This window comes from Trachypithecus francoisi, unplaced genomic scaffold, assembly GCF_009764315.1.
Source record: "Trachypithecus francoisi isolate TF-2019V2 unplaced genomic scaffold, Tfra_2.0 Lachesis_group1, whole genome shotgun sequence".
Classification (NCBI taxonomy): Eukaryota; Metazoa; Chordata; class Mammalia; order Primates; family Cercopithecidae; genus Trachypithecus; species Trachypithecus francoisi.
Window position 1 is genome coordinate 118,493,208 of NW_022681454.1, and position 16,956 is coordinate 118,510,163.

Here is a 16,956-nt window from a genome sequence, read left to right on the forward strand (position 1 = left end):
TGTTCTGATCAAAACAGGGCCTTGACTCAGTGACTTCTTGAAACATCATGAAAATATTTAGTATTAGTCTGTGAAAGACTGTGGACTAGACAGTTACTTTTAACATCTTCTAAGTTCACACATAAAAATTATTGAACAAACATCAAAAGACAAGAAAAAAAAGAGACAGAACATTTATTTTAAGGTCTTGGTAAGTTTTCAATACCTACCCTGGACTTTGAGTTACCCATTCCCATTTCTATATCCTTCTGAAGCCTTCTCCTTCTGCATTTGGGGAAGTTAATGATTCGCATGATGAAATAAACAAACGATTTTGGACTAGGAACTAGACTGAAGGGTGGAGGTAATGTTTTTCCATCATCAAAATAGGATAACCAAAGTTTTGAACGAGCAAACTTCCATTCTACATCGCTGTCATCCTGTGTCACAAAATAGAAAAAAAACTAATTTTAAAAGCTAAATATTCTAGTAACTGATGCTAATAGGTTTTTACAATGAATCTAAGTTATGTTTTTGACATAGGTAACTTATACACATTTATCTACATACATTCTATAGACCTACATAATATTCTTATTTTTCAAATAAAAGATTCTCATTCTCTTTCATATGCCTCTACCTGTACCCACTGAAATTTAACCAGAACTTCCTGTCTACCATCCAAAAACAAGGCAAAAAAGACAAGAAAAATAGAGTGCCAAGGAAAGATAAAAAGATTAATTCCTCCCTCTGTCCCCCACCCAGTCAATTCTGCATGTTTGACATCAGTTGCCTATTTCCCATCCTCCTTCCTCACCTATACCTATCCAAGCCAGGTTGTAGACACAGCATATTATATTTCAAGGGCAAGGGGAAAAAATGATTCTCAGATGAATTGCTTTTTGGCATTTCTGTGTTTACCGTATGTCCCCAAATGTCACATAAGCCCCTGAGTAGCCTGATCCTGTCTTACATTTCCTTTCATTCTCTGTGCTGCCCACGGTGATGGAGATAACCACCCTAACTGATAGGAGAAATGAAGGGAAGGGGGTTCGTACTAGGAGGAAGCTGCCTCTCTCAGTTCACACAGCCTAGAAGGCCATTAGGACCAAAACTTCTATTTTGAGGACACTATATATTATGAGTTGCTAAAACATACATAGAGATTTGGTGGAGTTAACAAACCACAAAGCACTAAAAAGATACTGAACACTGAAGTGAAGGACATAAGAAAACATATATACAACAGTGAAGAGAGGTACCAAACCCAGCTCAATCCAAAACCAAGAATCAAGAGATTTCTAGAATACTCAAACTTTTGACTGGATAAAGAACACCATTAGTGTTTGCCAAACATCTGGTCATTCTACCAGGTAGAATGGTGGGCTGGCTAATTGAAAAGAGAGTAATTTCCTTAGGGCCAATACTTCTTCTAGCCACTTATTTCAAAACTTCTGAAATATACCCTGAGAGAAGGCAGAGCAGCAATAAATTCACGGGGAACCCTGCTGTGCACCTAGAAGACACCAGAATGTGGATAGCTATCTATCCAGGTAGAAAACACAGGGAAAGGCCCAGGCTCTGTGTGGATATAAGCCTCTTTGTTATATGAGCTGGAGCTCAGCCATAGGATACAGAAGCAGATGTATGCTATCAGAATAGGATGACAAGGATAGACACTATGGATAGAAAACAGATTTACCTCAATTTCTTGATATGAGCTATTAATCATAGCAATTAGCATGTTGAGTAAAACGACCACCATAGTTACGTTGTATATTCCATAAAGAACATATCCAATATTTTCTATGAATTTGTGATCGTATTTGAGCACAACAGAAGTCACTTCAGACAACCCAAATATTGACCAAAATAAAGTCTTGAAACTTTCTTCTACACTGTTGAAAAAATAAGGTAAAAAGTAAGTAAGTTAACAGTTTTCAATATCTAAGAGTGAAAAGTAAAAAACAAGTTAGGGTCTAATTACTGTACAGATGTAAAATGCCACCATAATATACTCCAAGAGTATAACTACTTTGTTATGACATTTCATAGAAAAATTATTCTCTCAGGTTTTCAGGAACTGGTGATTAAATGGTGCCAATGTCTAGCTTTTCTGAAGTTATCATCAAGTGAAGATTCTCTGAACTCCACAGGAGAAAGCTGAAGTCAAGTCACAATAACCATTCCTTTCTCCTACAAAAAGGGGAATTTGCTGTTTGATTTTGTATGTGATTTAGAAATTTAAATCAGGTTTTCTGTAGTAGAACAGGGTTGGGATGAAAATTATATAACCAATTTTTAAAAAGTATGTAAAAACATATTCCTTGTAGCATCATTTGCAGTAGGGAAGAATGAAAGTAATCTAAATATCCATCAATAGGGAACAGGCTAAATAATTCTGGTATATCCATATGATGGAATGCTATGCAGCCACTGTGGGAAAATGAGACAGATCGAGCTTTGTGTGTTTATATAAAATTATATCAAAGATATACTAAATGAAAAAATAGGATATAGCAAGTGTAAAATATTCTATCATTTAAATAAAAAAGAAGGGCATACAAATACTTATATTCTTTTTTATATACAAAATAGCTCTGAAAATATTCAAAAGAAACCATTGCCTCTGGGAACTAAGGAGAAGTAAGAGACTGTGCCAAGGGTACGGAGGACAGGCATTTCCCTGTAGACACTTCTCTATTTAAATTTTTTATCACAGGAATATATTACCTACCTAGAAATACTTAACTGGAAATGAAGAGGAGGCAACAGAATGAAAGACTCCTGTTCTTTTCCCTTAATTTATATAATGTACTTCCTGATTCTTCCACCACAACAATTAGCACTTAGACCCTCAGCAGACTAATTACCTACTTTTGTCCCTTAATTAAATGATATTTGGCAACATGTATTTGGGTGGTTTTGTTACAGAACCAAATTGTAATCACTAGTGAACTAAATTAATAATAATTAAATTAAAGATTTACACACATAAAATTCCATTACACCTTTAAAAGTAAGTCTTTTTCTCTCAGAGAAAGATTTGTGAAAAAGTACGTTTTAAGTTTGTTATAACACATCCTAAATAACAACGATTTTATAGATTTGTAGGTTTTAGTACTAGTTTATTCATTCACTCATAAAACAAATATTAACAGAGCATCTATTATGTTCTAGAAATTTTGCTACACCCTGAGGATGGAGGGTTGAATAGAACTCTATTCCTGTACAGTTACTCTCTATTACGAAACATTTGGCTGTGTGATGTTATGGCATAGATGCTGACAGGAGAGTAAGAAAAACTATAACCTTTTTCTTCCTGCCATTTATTTGACTGTATCACAAAATTCTCCTGCACCTTCCTCTTGCTCCTTTGCAAACCTTGCTGCCCCTAGCTTCTCTTCAAATCTATATGGAGTGCATGTGTGGGAAGAGGGGGATAGTAAAAAAGGAAAGGACACTGGCAGTTCTGAGCTCCTACTGTGGGCAAGAGGCTTTATATAACTCACCTTACATAATTGTCAGAACGACCTTATTTAAACTTTATTGTGCTTATTTTAAAAATAAGGAAACTGACACTGAGAATTGTTCAGGAACTTAACCAAAAGCCACAGCTAGAAAACAGCAGAGATTGCATTCAAATCCAGGTCTGCATGATTTTCAGCCTGTGTCCTTTCTATTACATTGTATGGTCACATCCCTAGACAAAACAGTGAAGAAAATAGAATGTATAAAATGAGTTACCATAGAGTTAAAAGGAAAATGGGGGCAGGGGTCACACTGTGTGCAAGATCTCTTTGTCATTTCCCTGCTGGGTTCAAAACAGGTTTTTTTCTTCATTACAATAAAGCGAGTTTCAAATCTCTTTCACCTCCAAAACCTGTTCTATATTAACTATTAAAACATTCATTTTAGAACAATTGAGATGTCTACAAGGGCTTGATATTCTACTGTGGTCTATAGAGTACTTACTGAGTGTATAGTTTGTTTCCAGTAGTGGCATTATTGGGAAAAAACGGAGTGCAGGGAGGGTTTATGACCTCCCCACCTGGAAGAACTGCAGTACACAACAGGGGCCCTATGTCCATGACAACCAAACACCACTGGGTGAGAACAGATCTCACAATCTGGGTGTCTTCATGCTGAAGGAACTTAAAGGGAAAATGACTAAGGAAACTTGATCAAGGAAGACTTCATGGAAGAGGTGAGTCTCCAGTGCAGAAACCAGCATGGCCAAACGAAGAAACTGGTATTACTATGATAGTGGGCTATAAAATGTTTAGCTATAATTTCCTCTTACTCAACTCCCTGTACTGATCAATGAATATATTAAAATAAAAGCTGATGCTTCTGTTTTGAAAGAAGAGTGCTGGCTATAAAATGATGAAACTAATTTTAATGTTATACATAATGCAAGAGACACCCAGTATTATAAATCTGTTATCCTGTTTTCTTAATATAGCCAGTTTTGTCTAGGGTTTTTCCAAATTCTGACCCATTCTGTGGTCAAACTCTCACTAAGCTCAGAGATGAGCCTTCAGAGCAATGTAATCACACACAAGCACTAGCTGTTTTTGATGGATTATTTTCTGTGTTTAAAAACATCTTTATTACAGTCAGAGAAATTTTTCCTATGCTTTCTGTAGATTGGTTAGAATTTCTCTTTCCTTTATAAAAAGATGTTTTACTTACGTGGTAAAAGCAGCATTTACTTTAGCCCCAAGGTAGTAAGAATAAAGTATGAACATGCCAATCATAAAGGCAAAAAACACCATAATAAAGAGGACCATGAACTTGAATATGTCCTTTACAGTCCTTCCAAGAGAGATCTGCAGGGGGCCAAAGCTCTCATTTGCAGGGAGGATGTACGCAATCCGAGAGAAGCTGAGCACAACAGCTATGGCATAAAGGCCTTCAGATATAATCTGAGGGTCAGAAGGGAGCCATTTATCTCTAGCTAGAAAAAAAGAGAGAAAGAGATTAAAAATGGAGCTTTCTATTCATTGTCAACTATGCAAAGCAAATACCTTAAATAGGATCTATCTTGTAGGTAGGTGGTTACCATCTCAGTTGAAACTACTCTAGATTTAATTAACTGTCCAGGGATTATTTTCATCTTCAACCAGAAACGTAAACTCTATATTACTTTTGATAGAGGGTACACTATTATAAAGATACTAAGCTGACTTCACATTGAGCAGAAACAGAATAAAATACAAAGCATGAAGAGGTTAAAACACTTCGTTAGACACAGACTGTTTCCAGGGTGACAAAACAACTGACTTGACTGATTTGTCCCTTCAGTTATTAAATTTACTGACCAGTTATTTTGTCATCCTATAGGCACAGCTGGAGTGTAACTTCTTTTCCATATTTTGTGGGAAAATTAGTTCATCCAACAGTTTATGCAAATAAAATATTTCGAGGAGTGAGAATGTCACTGAATCACAATGGTGCTGACAATATGATATCTCAGCAATATAACTTGTCCCTGAAAAATGTAAAATGCCATTGAAGTAAAAGAATTTTGGATACAGACTCAGAATGAGGACCCCTAAAAACCCTTTCAAGATCACTTATTAAGTCTGCAGCAGACCTGTCAGGTCAATGAAATATTATGTGGTTAATTTTGTGCAAACTGAGTCACTCCCAAAAGAATGGATGTATTGCAGACATCTGCAATAACAACAAAACTTAACATTTATTGATCAGTTCAGCCACTGTGGAAAGCACTTTGAAGATTTCTCAAAGAACTTAAAACAGAACTACCATTCAACCCAGCAATTCCATTAGTGGGTATATATCCAAAATAAAACATATTGTTTTACCAAAAGACACACGCACTTGCATCTTCATTGCAACACTATTCACAATAGCTAAGATACGGAATCAACCTAGGTGCTCATCAACAGTGGATTGGATAAAGAAAATGTGGTACATATACTCCATGGAATACTATGCAGCTACAAAAAAGAATAAAAATCATGTCCTTTGCAGCAACATGAATGCAGCTGGAGGCCATTATCCTAAGTGAATTAACGCAGGAATAGAAAACCAAATACTGCAGGTTTTCACTTGTAAGTGGAAGCTAAAAAGTGGGTATTCATGGACATAAACATAGCAGCAATGAAACTGGAAACTACTAGAGGGTGGAGGAAAGGGTTGAAAAACATCTATTAGGTATATGCTCAGTACCCGGGTAATGAGGCCATTCCTAGCCCCAAACCTCAGAATCATGCAATATACTCAGGTAACAAACCTGCACATGTACCCTCTGAATATAAAATAAAAGTTAAAAAAACTAACATTTCTTGACTATTTAATATGTGTCAAATACTGCTTTCAATGATCCTATGGATTTGATATTATTATCCTCTTTTAGAGATGCAGAAACCAGACTTAGAAAGGTTAAAAACTTGATCAAAACAATACATATAGAAGATAGGGAAGCCTGAATCCATCCCTTCCAGACAACAGCCACTAAATATACATGAATAAATTTAAATAAATAGGTTACGAAATAGTCAAGATATATAAAATGCAATCTAAAATTAATTCTTTAATTCAAATGGTGATCATTTGCTCATTTGAACAAGCCTCCTTAGTATATAAAAATTTTTGCTTGCTGAGAATAACAGAGGTGCTTAATTATATCTTACATTTTGGAGCGGAAGTCCAGCCTTCAATAACGTTTACATGCTACTTGTACTCATCACAATGTGCCCTAATTACACCCAAAAAAATTATTCTTCACAACCAGATCACAGTTAAACTCTGTGCCTGAGTTCCCCTACCTATAAGATGAAGATTAGACAGCACTTTCTAAAGTCTTTTCCAGATTTCAGATTTTACAACTATATACAAATTTGCTAACTGTGGCTCCTCAATTTGGCCTCAAGAGAAGGGAAGCTAACATTACTTACCATTGGTTTGTACGGGGCAAGGAAGGCATCAATGTTCTTTCACACTGGGTGTCAGCTGAGGTCTCACTGCTCTTCACAATATAGAGATATTTGACATGAACCCCATTCCATGACATGTGAGCAGGACAACATCCTCCCCCAACATTTCTGCTGGTTCTCCAGAGCTTACATTCTCATGGTCACTTTAGAACCTACTTCCTGCCTCTGTTGAATTACTGTTCACTTTGCCTGCAGAGCAGTTTGGCAACTTTTATTATCTATCTCCTGCTCTCAGGGACTTATCTTTCACATCAAGCAGTTTATCAAACTATTTTTTCCCTAATTAAGACAGTCTCCCAATAGTAATTATTTTATAGGTTTAAAGGTAATTTTCTTCCACCTTGTAACATTGTCTTTTTATAGCTATGAAAACTGAGGCACAGTGAAGCAAGTTGACTTAAACAAGTTTACACAGTAAAGGGGGTCAGAGCCTTGAAATGAATCCAGTTTTGTAGGTTCCAAAGTTCATGCTTTCTCCACTGTCCATAAATATTCAATATACCTCTTATACTAAACATACTCTAATTGGCATTTCCTTCCAAAATGTGGTTCCAATACCTTTCCTGAAACATAAGGAGACCCTGAAGCTAATAACTTACCATAAGTGAAATACTGTATCTCTGGTGGGAGTGTCACTTCACTGAGGTCGCTCTCTTGGACATAACTGTCCACATACTGTTGTGCCTTTGTTGCCTGAAGGAAAGCTAGGAATCTGGCTGTGAAAGCAGCAATGAAGATGGAGAGCATCCCAAAGTCCAGCACATTCCACAACTGCAAAATGTATTCCCTAGGTCCTTCCAGCCAGAGCTCTTTACACTCAGACCACATCATTCCTGTCACAACAAATACAGAAGGTGCAGGTCAGATTTTACAGGCTAGACCAAGAAGCCATTACCGTGTCCACCATCAGGCCACAGGTATCTCTAAAATACCCTACACATCAAGCACAGTACTAGGCCTCACAAAGCATTGACTGACTGATTATATGGTCACTGAGGCCCTGTGCAGAGTTAAATGGAAGAAGCTCCTGCTAAGAAAATAATTCATCCCACAACACTAGAATTTGGAGAAGCAGTCTACATGTGGCACCAGAAATGTCTCTATTCATGTAGAGGAGGTAGTGGAGGGGGGTGAGGAGAAGAAAGAAGGAAAGAAAATAAGCAAGGAAGGTTCTTCAAGTTGTCCTATAAGACTTTTGGGGAAGAAAATATGTTCTATATAATCACAATGGTTAGTTATCAAACCGTAGTGATTATTGGAGAAATAAGTCCCCAAGATTTTTAACAAGAAGAATGGTTTACCAATAATACTCATATCACACTCTTATCCCCTCTTCTCATTTCCATGTCATGCTAAAAAGTGAGTAACATTATTTCAAAAAGACGAAACCCTTAAGTGAGAGGCCCTAGGACATTCTGAAGAAACTGAAAGCAGAAAATGCCATTCTGGGACAAGAGGACAAAATAGTACAACTTAACAACTTAACAAATTGTCCTGACTACATAAAGGGAAAATATTGTAGAATTTAAAAAAAGTTAATGGCTTAAAAGAAAATGTATAAAATAATTACTTGACCTAGGCTGAGGCCACAGGAGGGAGGAAGAACTAACCTACTAACTCAGAAAATGAGAAGACATCAAGACTCATACTGGATAAAATAGACACAAAAATGACTTCGGATTAATCAGAAATAAACAACCTGGTTCCAATCTCCATTTCTTAGCAGAGAGCACAACAAATTCTTTTCCTCACATTACTTCAAATTCTTACTTTAACACAGCTATTCAAAATGGGTTATTGTAAGATGAAATAGGTTGGCACAAAAGTAATTGAAGTTTTTGTCATTTTAAAAATAGTAAAAGCCACAGTTACTTTTGCACCCAACCTAATAACAAACATTCTGAAAACGAAAACTCTCCTAAAATCTCTGGAACTAAACAACAAAGAAAGTATTTGTCATCAGTTGATAGTCATTGGGTTATTTCACAAGTATTTCAATTAAATAATTGATCACAATGAGTCACATTTTAAAACTTACATCTTGTTCAACAATTGAAATTAGATTTCTGAAACATGGTATATTTGTAATTAGGGTCATTTTACACATAAAAAATTTTATTTAGTGTTAAGGAACACCTTTTAGCATTACCTAGCTGAAAATTATTTGATTATTTTGCTATTTAGCTTATCTTGCAACAGTGATATTGTCACCATATAAGATATAATAACATTTTTTTCAATAGAAAATGGCAATTATTTCTATAATTACTTTTTGGTAGAATAAATAAAAGGCTTACCAAGAACCCAGACCATAATTAGCATTTCAGTCCATGTAAACTGGGTGGTTTTCACCCTGAAGATCTGTTTGGGATAGTCAATAACTGTGATATTGGGCAGCGTGGTGATGCCTTCGAACCTGTCTGAGGCATTGAACACAAGCAGGCCCAGGAAAATGATGAAAGAAGCTGCGTGTGCTACAAACTTCATAAAAGGGCTTCGCAGAATTTTCCCCAGCTATAACAAAACAAAGAGGAAAAGTTTGCTTCAGAAAATCTGGCTTTCACTTGTGGAGATTACAATATAGGATTAAAAAAAAATAGATGAAAGGAGAAGACTCAAAATTCTGCTTCTGTTTCCAAAAAGCTCTACATTATGAAAAATATTCTTTTTTAGAGGGATGCTTCCTCCAAAAATAATTTAGTAAGTCTTCAAAATTCATTGTTTCTAAATGTCCGATTTGCCTTACAGTAGACTGCATTCATAGATGCGCTTCTGGAAATCACAGGGCCTATACTGGTTCTTGCTTTTATTTTTACACAAAAGAATATGCAAAGTCCAGATTTTTAGGGTCTAGAAAAAGAAACTTCAACTTTGCACTGTGTAATTCTTTATTGCTTTATAACTGAGATGTTATGAGGTTCTTATAGACTCATGTAAGACATTAAAAACCCTTTGAAGATTAAAAAAATTACTACTACAGAAGTAAATTTTAGTTCTCATTTCTAAATATTCCAAAATCAAGTTATACCTGGTATGCTATTAAAAAAAGACAGAAAATATTAGAACTAAGACGAATATTGCATCTGTTACTGCCTTAATAAGAAGAGGGAGATACACAATAATTAAAATCTCTAAGTAGGTTACCTTAATTGAAAGTAATCTCTGAGTTGGATAATCATGTAAATGGTACAAAAGGACTTCCAAAGTTCAGTTTATAATTATTTTAAGGTGACTCCTTTAAAATCCCCTATGATATAATGTCCTTAGAAGTCCCATGTTCCTGTGAAAATGAAAAACAATTCCTCCTGTCCCAAGGGCCTCCATAGTCTAAGAATTAGGTACATTTGGTAGATTTATCAAGTATGTTCTCTCTTCTATACTCTCAGACCCTGCTTTTTAACTCCGTCTGTGACCTTATAAAGTACTGAGGTTCATATTTAAAGGACTGTAACTCCGAACAAATGTTTTTGTAGGTCTAGAACCTTAATGTGATGTCAATAAATGATGAAAGAGATGTCAGGTATTTTTGGGATTGAACATGAACACACACAAAAGTCACATTTTCCATGTTAGACACAGAAAAATAAACAACACATTTACATATCACCTTGTTACACAGCTGCAAAAAGGGCACGTTTGGGGGTAGCTTATCCATAGCACATAGACATTTCTTGGGAATTACCAAGCCTGTTTCTCCTAAAGGTCAATCTCTTAGAACTTTAAATAACATGAAAAGAAAGCAGAATGCAAATCTCAAAAATGGGATATACATGGAAAATTCTTGCTATGTTGCCTTTTTGTCATAAGATAGGTGGTATATGGCAGCTCTAAACATGGGCTCTGGGAATGGCTCAACTTCCATGTTTCCCTTCTCTGCAGAGCATGCCATACTGTTAGTTGTACTTGTAAAAGTGCAGGGAGAAAAGAAGTGGACTCCAAGATGGTTACTTCAAATCTGATGCAATGTTTTAACTGATTAAGTTCCCCTAAGAGACAAACACTTCTAAACCCGAACTTTCCAATTCATTTCCTTCAGAAAGGAAAATTATTTGGGTAAGATATGATTTTTGTTTTATTGCACACCCTCTCATATTATTTATAGTTTTTCATCTTTAGTGTTTATGTATTTGAAGAATCTTAAAGTAATTTTCCATGATATGCAACAAAAGAACTTGGCTGAGTCATCAGGCACGATCAAAATGACAAACATTCTGCCTTAACATGCATGGGCAACTCAATGATGAAGTGAGATGGATGAATGTTCTCACACGTATATGGTGTTTGCAGAGCAGAACTCTGCTGGGGGAGATTGCTGAGCCAGAGAGATGACAGATTTCCAGGATCACTTATAAGTGCCCTTGACTCATTTTGCCTTGAAACTACATCTGATTTAAACAAAACCGAATTTCAGAATGTAAAAACAGGATTAAAGGATCTCAGCACAGCTCCTTCTCTCTGGCAGTGCCCATAACTGGCATGAATAGTATTCCTTTCCACATCTTGCTAGGGATCTCTTGGGCACAACTAAATTGATTTTACATTGGAAAGTTGAGAGGAGAATAAAGGTACTAACCAAAATGATCCAAGCAAAAACAAATAATCTAAAAAAACCTAAAATCCCTGAAGCTAAATCCTACATTTTTAAGAACTGTCTGAATTAACAAAGGGCTAGCAGAACCTGACATGCATTTTCTTGAAGACTTTGGATACCACCACTGTTCTCAACTGTGCTTCACACACTCAACCTTGGATTTCTTCTGACAGGTCCAAATGGGTTGCCCTTCTAGTTCCCAGTGTAACTGCTTCTTGGTACTACTGCTGTAGTGCTCTCCATTCCCCGGTCTGTTCACAGGCCAACCCAGCTGACACTCTGCTTATTAAGCCGTCAATAAAATCAGTACAAGTGCTACTTCATTCAAGCACCTTTTCCTTCTCTGTCTACCATGAGGATTTTATCTTAAACGAGCCTAAGTACTTTATGCCTGCAAATGTGATCTATCCCACTGGTACCAAATCCCTTTTCATCCCTTATTTGAATTGATCCAGTAATTAAAAAGGAGAATTTGTGTTCTTGAGTCAATTAACATTCAGGGTAAAACTGATGAGAGTCTTAAGCATGAAGCTTTTTCTTTTTTTATCCCAAAGAGACACAGTACACCACCACAGAGGAAATAGATGTAGAAAGCGAGTACCCTGCTGCAAGGTGCAATCCAGTAGCCAATAGCCAGGAATGGAAGGCCCAGGGCCACGACCAGCACAACGAGACACTTGATCGCTATAGTCTGCTCCCTTAGGCCTGAGAGGTTCTCATACCAGATTGTCAAGAGCTGCTGCTGGCAGTTGGGATGAGCCACAAACTGTTGGGAGAGAGAGAGTTTGAGAAGGGGAAAGAAAGGTAAGTTACCATACCATTGTCAGTAGATCAACTATTAAATACACGTGCATCCTAAAGACATTAAAGCATATTTTTCTAGCATATTGGTCCTGGAAGGTTCTGGTAATATTCTTCTTTGCTTTCCCTCCATTTTTCAAAATTATTTCAGAACTAATAGAAGAACTAGAATGGAAATGAGAGGATAAAATTGGTGTTGTCCTTAATCATAGTTCTTTTTGATAGAAACCCTCCATGATTCACAGATTTCTCTGTGGAATCTGGGTGACATCTGGCTTCTTTTGTAAAAATGCGTCCCATCTTGCGGTTGGCCAGCTTACTTGCATTCAGTTCAAAATGGAAAAGAAAAAAAGTTACTTGGTTTATTGTAGACTATAGCTAAAAGAGAAATGTGTGAAGTTTCGTGAGCAACCCCTAAAATGCTACATATAAAAAAAAAATGCATGATGCGCCCTTTGTGTAATGATGTACTATTACTGCAAATCTGTAAAAGGTCTGAAAAATAATAAATGAACCTGCAAATATTATGCTGGGTCTACACATGCACTTCTTCCAGGAACTGACATCAAACGTCACTTCCCTCCTGTCCTCTTTTTTATTGCTTCCTTCATCAAAAGGTCAAAATATCATGACTATTTATCTTCAGCAGTTCTTTAATAAATAAAATTCTAATCAGGAAAAATGAGCAAATTATACTTATTTCAGCCCAGCCATTTGATTTTTTTCCCATTTGATTTTGTTAAGTTATCTGCCTGCATCATTTAGAGGGACTGGGATTTCTTTAAAGCCCTGTCATTATTCAAGAAGCAGAATGTATTTGTAGTCAGACCCATGTAAAGGTCCTTATGCCAAAATCTGCCCATTTGTAGCCAGATATGCCTTTTTATGAATGGTCATATGCTTGTTGTCCAAGCTCAGGAATTAAAAAATCAACTATGAGTGACAACATATTTTTTAAAGGAGTTCTTAGTAACACAAAAATCAAGGTGTCACTGTCTTCTAAAAAACAGAATAAACAGTAACAATGAACCTGTTAAGAAACACCCATGAAATGTTTTTGGGAACTGAGAAACAAAGAGAGTAGCTGCAGTTCCTACTTGTCAAAAGGTTCCCCTTTAATCAAGTTGTAGTTAATGATCCTGATGATTCTTAGTAACTCCAGGCAATTCCTAGAGTTATTAATATTTGGCTGTTTATCAAAGCCCACCTACAAGGAAACGCACAGGTTTCCACTGACTGGTGCCTAGTTTCCCATGAACAATTTTAATTAAAAAAGAAAGTCTTATCGCCCAGAACAGGTGATGGAGATGCAATTTCCCCCAAATCCTTGCTTTTGCCCCTAGAGTGCAACCAGTGGAGAAGTCCACTGATGGTTGCACTGGCGGCTGCCTCTGCAGCACCATACACGGGAACTCAACGACCCATGGACAGAGGTGGTGAGAATAAATTTACGAACATTAGATTTGAAATAATTAATGAGTTATAATCTTGAAATTCTAAACCTCAGTGTGATGGGTATTAGAAAGCTAGGCTTTCGGGAGGTAATTAGATCATGAGGGAGGAGCCTTCATGAATGGGATTGGTGCCCTGATAGGAAGAGGTGGGAGAGCTTGCTCTCTTTCCACCATGTGAGGATACTATGAGAAGTCAGCAGTCTGCAACTCAGAGGAGAGCCCTCACCAGATCTTCACCGTGCTGGCATCCTGATTTTGGATTTCCAGCCTCCAGAACTGTAAGAAATAATTTTTTTTTTTTTTTGAGATGGAGTTTCGCTCTTGTTGCCCAGGGCTGGAGTGCAATTGCACAATCTTGTCTCACCACAACCTCCGCCTCTCAGGTTCAAGCGATTCTCCTACTTCAGCCTCCCGAGTAGCTGAGATTACAGGCATGTGCAACCATGCCTGGCTAATTTTTTGTATTTTTAGTAGAGACGGGGTTTCTCCATGGCAGTCAGGCTGGTCTCGAACTCTCAACCTCATGTGATCTGCCCGCCTTAGCCTCTCAAAGTGCTGGGATTACAGGCATGAGCCACTGTGCCTGGCCGAGAAATAAATTTCTGTTGTTTATAAACGACCTAGCCTATGGTACTTAGTTACAGCAGCCTGAACTAAGAAGCATATTTTATCATGCTGGTTCCTTTCCATTCAGTTTTCAAAATCCCAGGCCCTGATTTTCAATAGCTGCTAGTTGCTAAAGATATATTAGATCTTCTCTCCAAACCCAAGATTTTGTCACTTTTCCAAGGTTGTAATTTTGAAAACAGCATTTCACAGACCAATGCAATCATTATTTGAACTCGTGAATATAATCAAAGTTGAAGGCTTCCTGGGTATATGTGACAACTTCCTAGGATTCTTGTTGAGAACTTCTCCAAACTTCCACTTCTGCCCCTGTACTGTATTTAGATCATTTCCTTCCTGTTTCACCTCTCCCTCTATGGTCCCTAAATGTCCTTCATTCATTCATTCATTTATTCACTCATCAAAATGTCTTAAGCCCCTCCTACGATCCAGGCAGGGGCAGTATGATCCAGATCCAGGCAGTATATTGGGCAAGTATATTGGTACAAGAAGATAAAAATGGAAGCATCAGAGTTGAATTAAGTGATAACAGGTCATTGTTCTAGGGTACACAGTAAGCTTTGAATAGACACAAAATAAGCTATTATAACTGAGACTTCAACTCATATGCTTGTCAAGATGCCTAATCAGAATTTAAAATAGTCTTAATTTGAATGTTGGTACAATCATCTTGATATTTGAAGGATCTGCATTTGGGGGAAGTTAGACAGATATAAATAAAAGGCATCCCTGGTGACTGCAGCCAGGCTAAGCTTGGGACAGGTAATGGTTCATTCAGGGTAAACTACAGGTGGAACATATAATGTCATCAAATCAGATTACCACTTAGGATATCAACAATGCAGTTTTTAGACCAAGGGTTTCTGTAGGAAACAAAATTCCCATGATGTTAGGAGACAGGTAGACATGTGTCTATATGGAATTGATGGACAAATTTCCCTTTTGTGAGTCTCTGGTTAGCTATCATTTGAATGTGTCGCCTCCAAAATTCAGGTGCTGTCAATGTGGTAGAGTTAACAGGTGGAGCCTTCAAGAGGTGATTAGGCCATGAGGGCTGCTCCCTTGTCAATGGTATTAAGACACTTATAAAAAAGGTTTCATGCAGCATTCAACTAGCTGGCTCTTCTACTCTTCTGCCATGTGAGGACATAGTGTTCCTCCCCTCTAGAGGATGCAGCCCTCATCAGACTACCAAACCCACTGTTGCCTTGATCTTGGACTTCCCAGCCTCCAGAACTATGAGACAAGAAAGTTTTGTTCGTATAAGTCTCTCCATCTCAGGTATTCTATTAAAACAACACAAGTGGACTAAGGCACTGGTCGTTCTTAGGTTTTAAACTCTTGAGGACAGAAATACTGATGTTATAGTATATCTCCCTTTCCTACTCCTCGTCCTTGGACTAATTTTTAAATTTGAAGATGTGCTTTATGGCATTAATTACATATTTATAAAGACTGCACAGCTTCAAAGACTTGATGGACTCAATCTTTTCCATATGGCATATATGTGATGGTCAATCTTTGACTTGATGTAACCTGTAAAACAGTGCAAACCCTTACTATACATTAAGTAGTAACCAAAATTGTGGTCTTTGCATTTTGCCTGTTACACTTTAAAATTCAGCTTGACAGGTCTATCTACTATGCTACTAATTCTACTCTTTTTTTTTTTTTTTTTTGAGATAATTATACACCACTTCATGGATTCTGTTGATTCCATTTAATCCACACAAACAGATTTTCCTCCAATGATTTAAAATCCTAATGCGAGTACACAAGGAGCATTTCAAAAAAGAAAGTAAAGTCAGTACAATAATAGCAAGCGAAGGCAAAAAAGCTAATCCCTTTAGGAGATGAGTTTTGGTCTTCTCAATGACTTCGAAATAGGGCAGTGACCTTTATACCTGAAAAGTGTTTTACCTCCTGAAAAATCTCCTTATGTCACTACACCAGTTATACCCAACTGGATAACATTTGTATGCTGTTTTCTAACTTCAGTGGACCAGCAAATTGAAGTCATCACAAAAATAATACCCTTATTTTGAGTTTTCTGATTTAAAGAGAGAATGCTTGACACAAGAAAATCTCAATCTTTCAATTGGACAATCAGCATTGAGAACAAATGAAATGTTTTTTTCTTGCCAAATGACTAATAGATTATAAAATGAACCACTGATCAGGGCAGGTTAGGGAAAACAATCAAATTTTAAATTTAAAAATTAATTAATGTTACACTGTTTTGCATCAAATCAGTCTTCACCAGAACTGTCTTCATGGGAATACTGTTGTGTAAAAACATGGTAGGAACTCTGGATTTGTTTTTAATGATACTGTTAGAGCCACAATTCATACAATTTAAAGGAAAATATTCTTGTAAATAAAAACTAGGCAATTCAACTTCTTTTTAAAACTCAATGAATTGTGAAATATAAACCCAAAACTTATATTGCACAGGTTTTCTGGATTTTCAAACTTGCTGAGTGCAAAATGCTCTGTTATCTCTTGGTGCCTGGGGAAGACCAGGACAAGAGGCCACGCA

The 16,956-nt window shown here is 36.8% G+C and overlaps 1 protein-coding gene across 5 annotated transcripts in view; it reads right to left on the reverse strand.

Annotated features, from left to right (window-relative positions):
- TRPC3 (transient receptor potential cation channel subfamily C member 3) overlaps nucleotides 1–16,956 on the reverse strand; it is a 73,621-nt gene that overhangs the window by 24,243 nt on the left and 32,422 nt on the right. For all 5 annotated transcript variants that reach the window (XM_033215159.1, XM_033215163.1, XM_033215161.1 and 2 more), the window contains exons 4-9: nucleotides 12,137–12,301; nucleotides 9,242–9,458; nucleotides 7,544–7,777; nucleotides 4,675–4,939; nucleotides 1,682–1,877; nucleotides 210–419 (exon numbers count right to left, since the gene is read on the reverse strand). In XM_033215159.1, coding sequence (XP_033071050.1) covers nucleotides 210–419; nucleotides 1,682–1,877; nucleotides 4,675–4,939; nucleotides 7,544–7,777; nucleotides 9,242–9,458; nucleotides 12,137–12,301 — 1,287 coding nt within the window. The remainder of the gene's footprint in view (nucleotides 1–209; nucleotides 420–1,681; nucleotides 1,878–4,674; nucleotides 4,940–7,543; nucleotides 7,778–9,241; nucleotides 9,459–12,136; nucleotides 12,302–16,956) is intronic.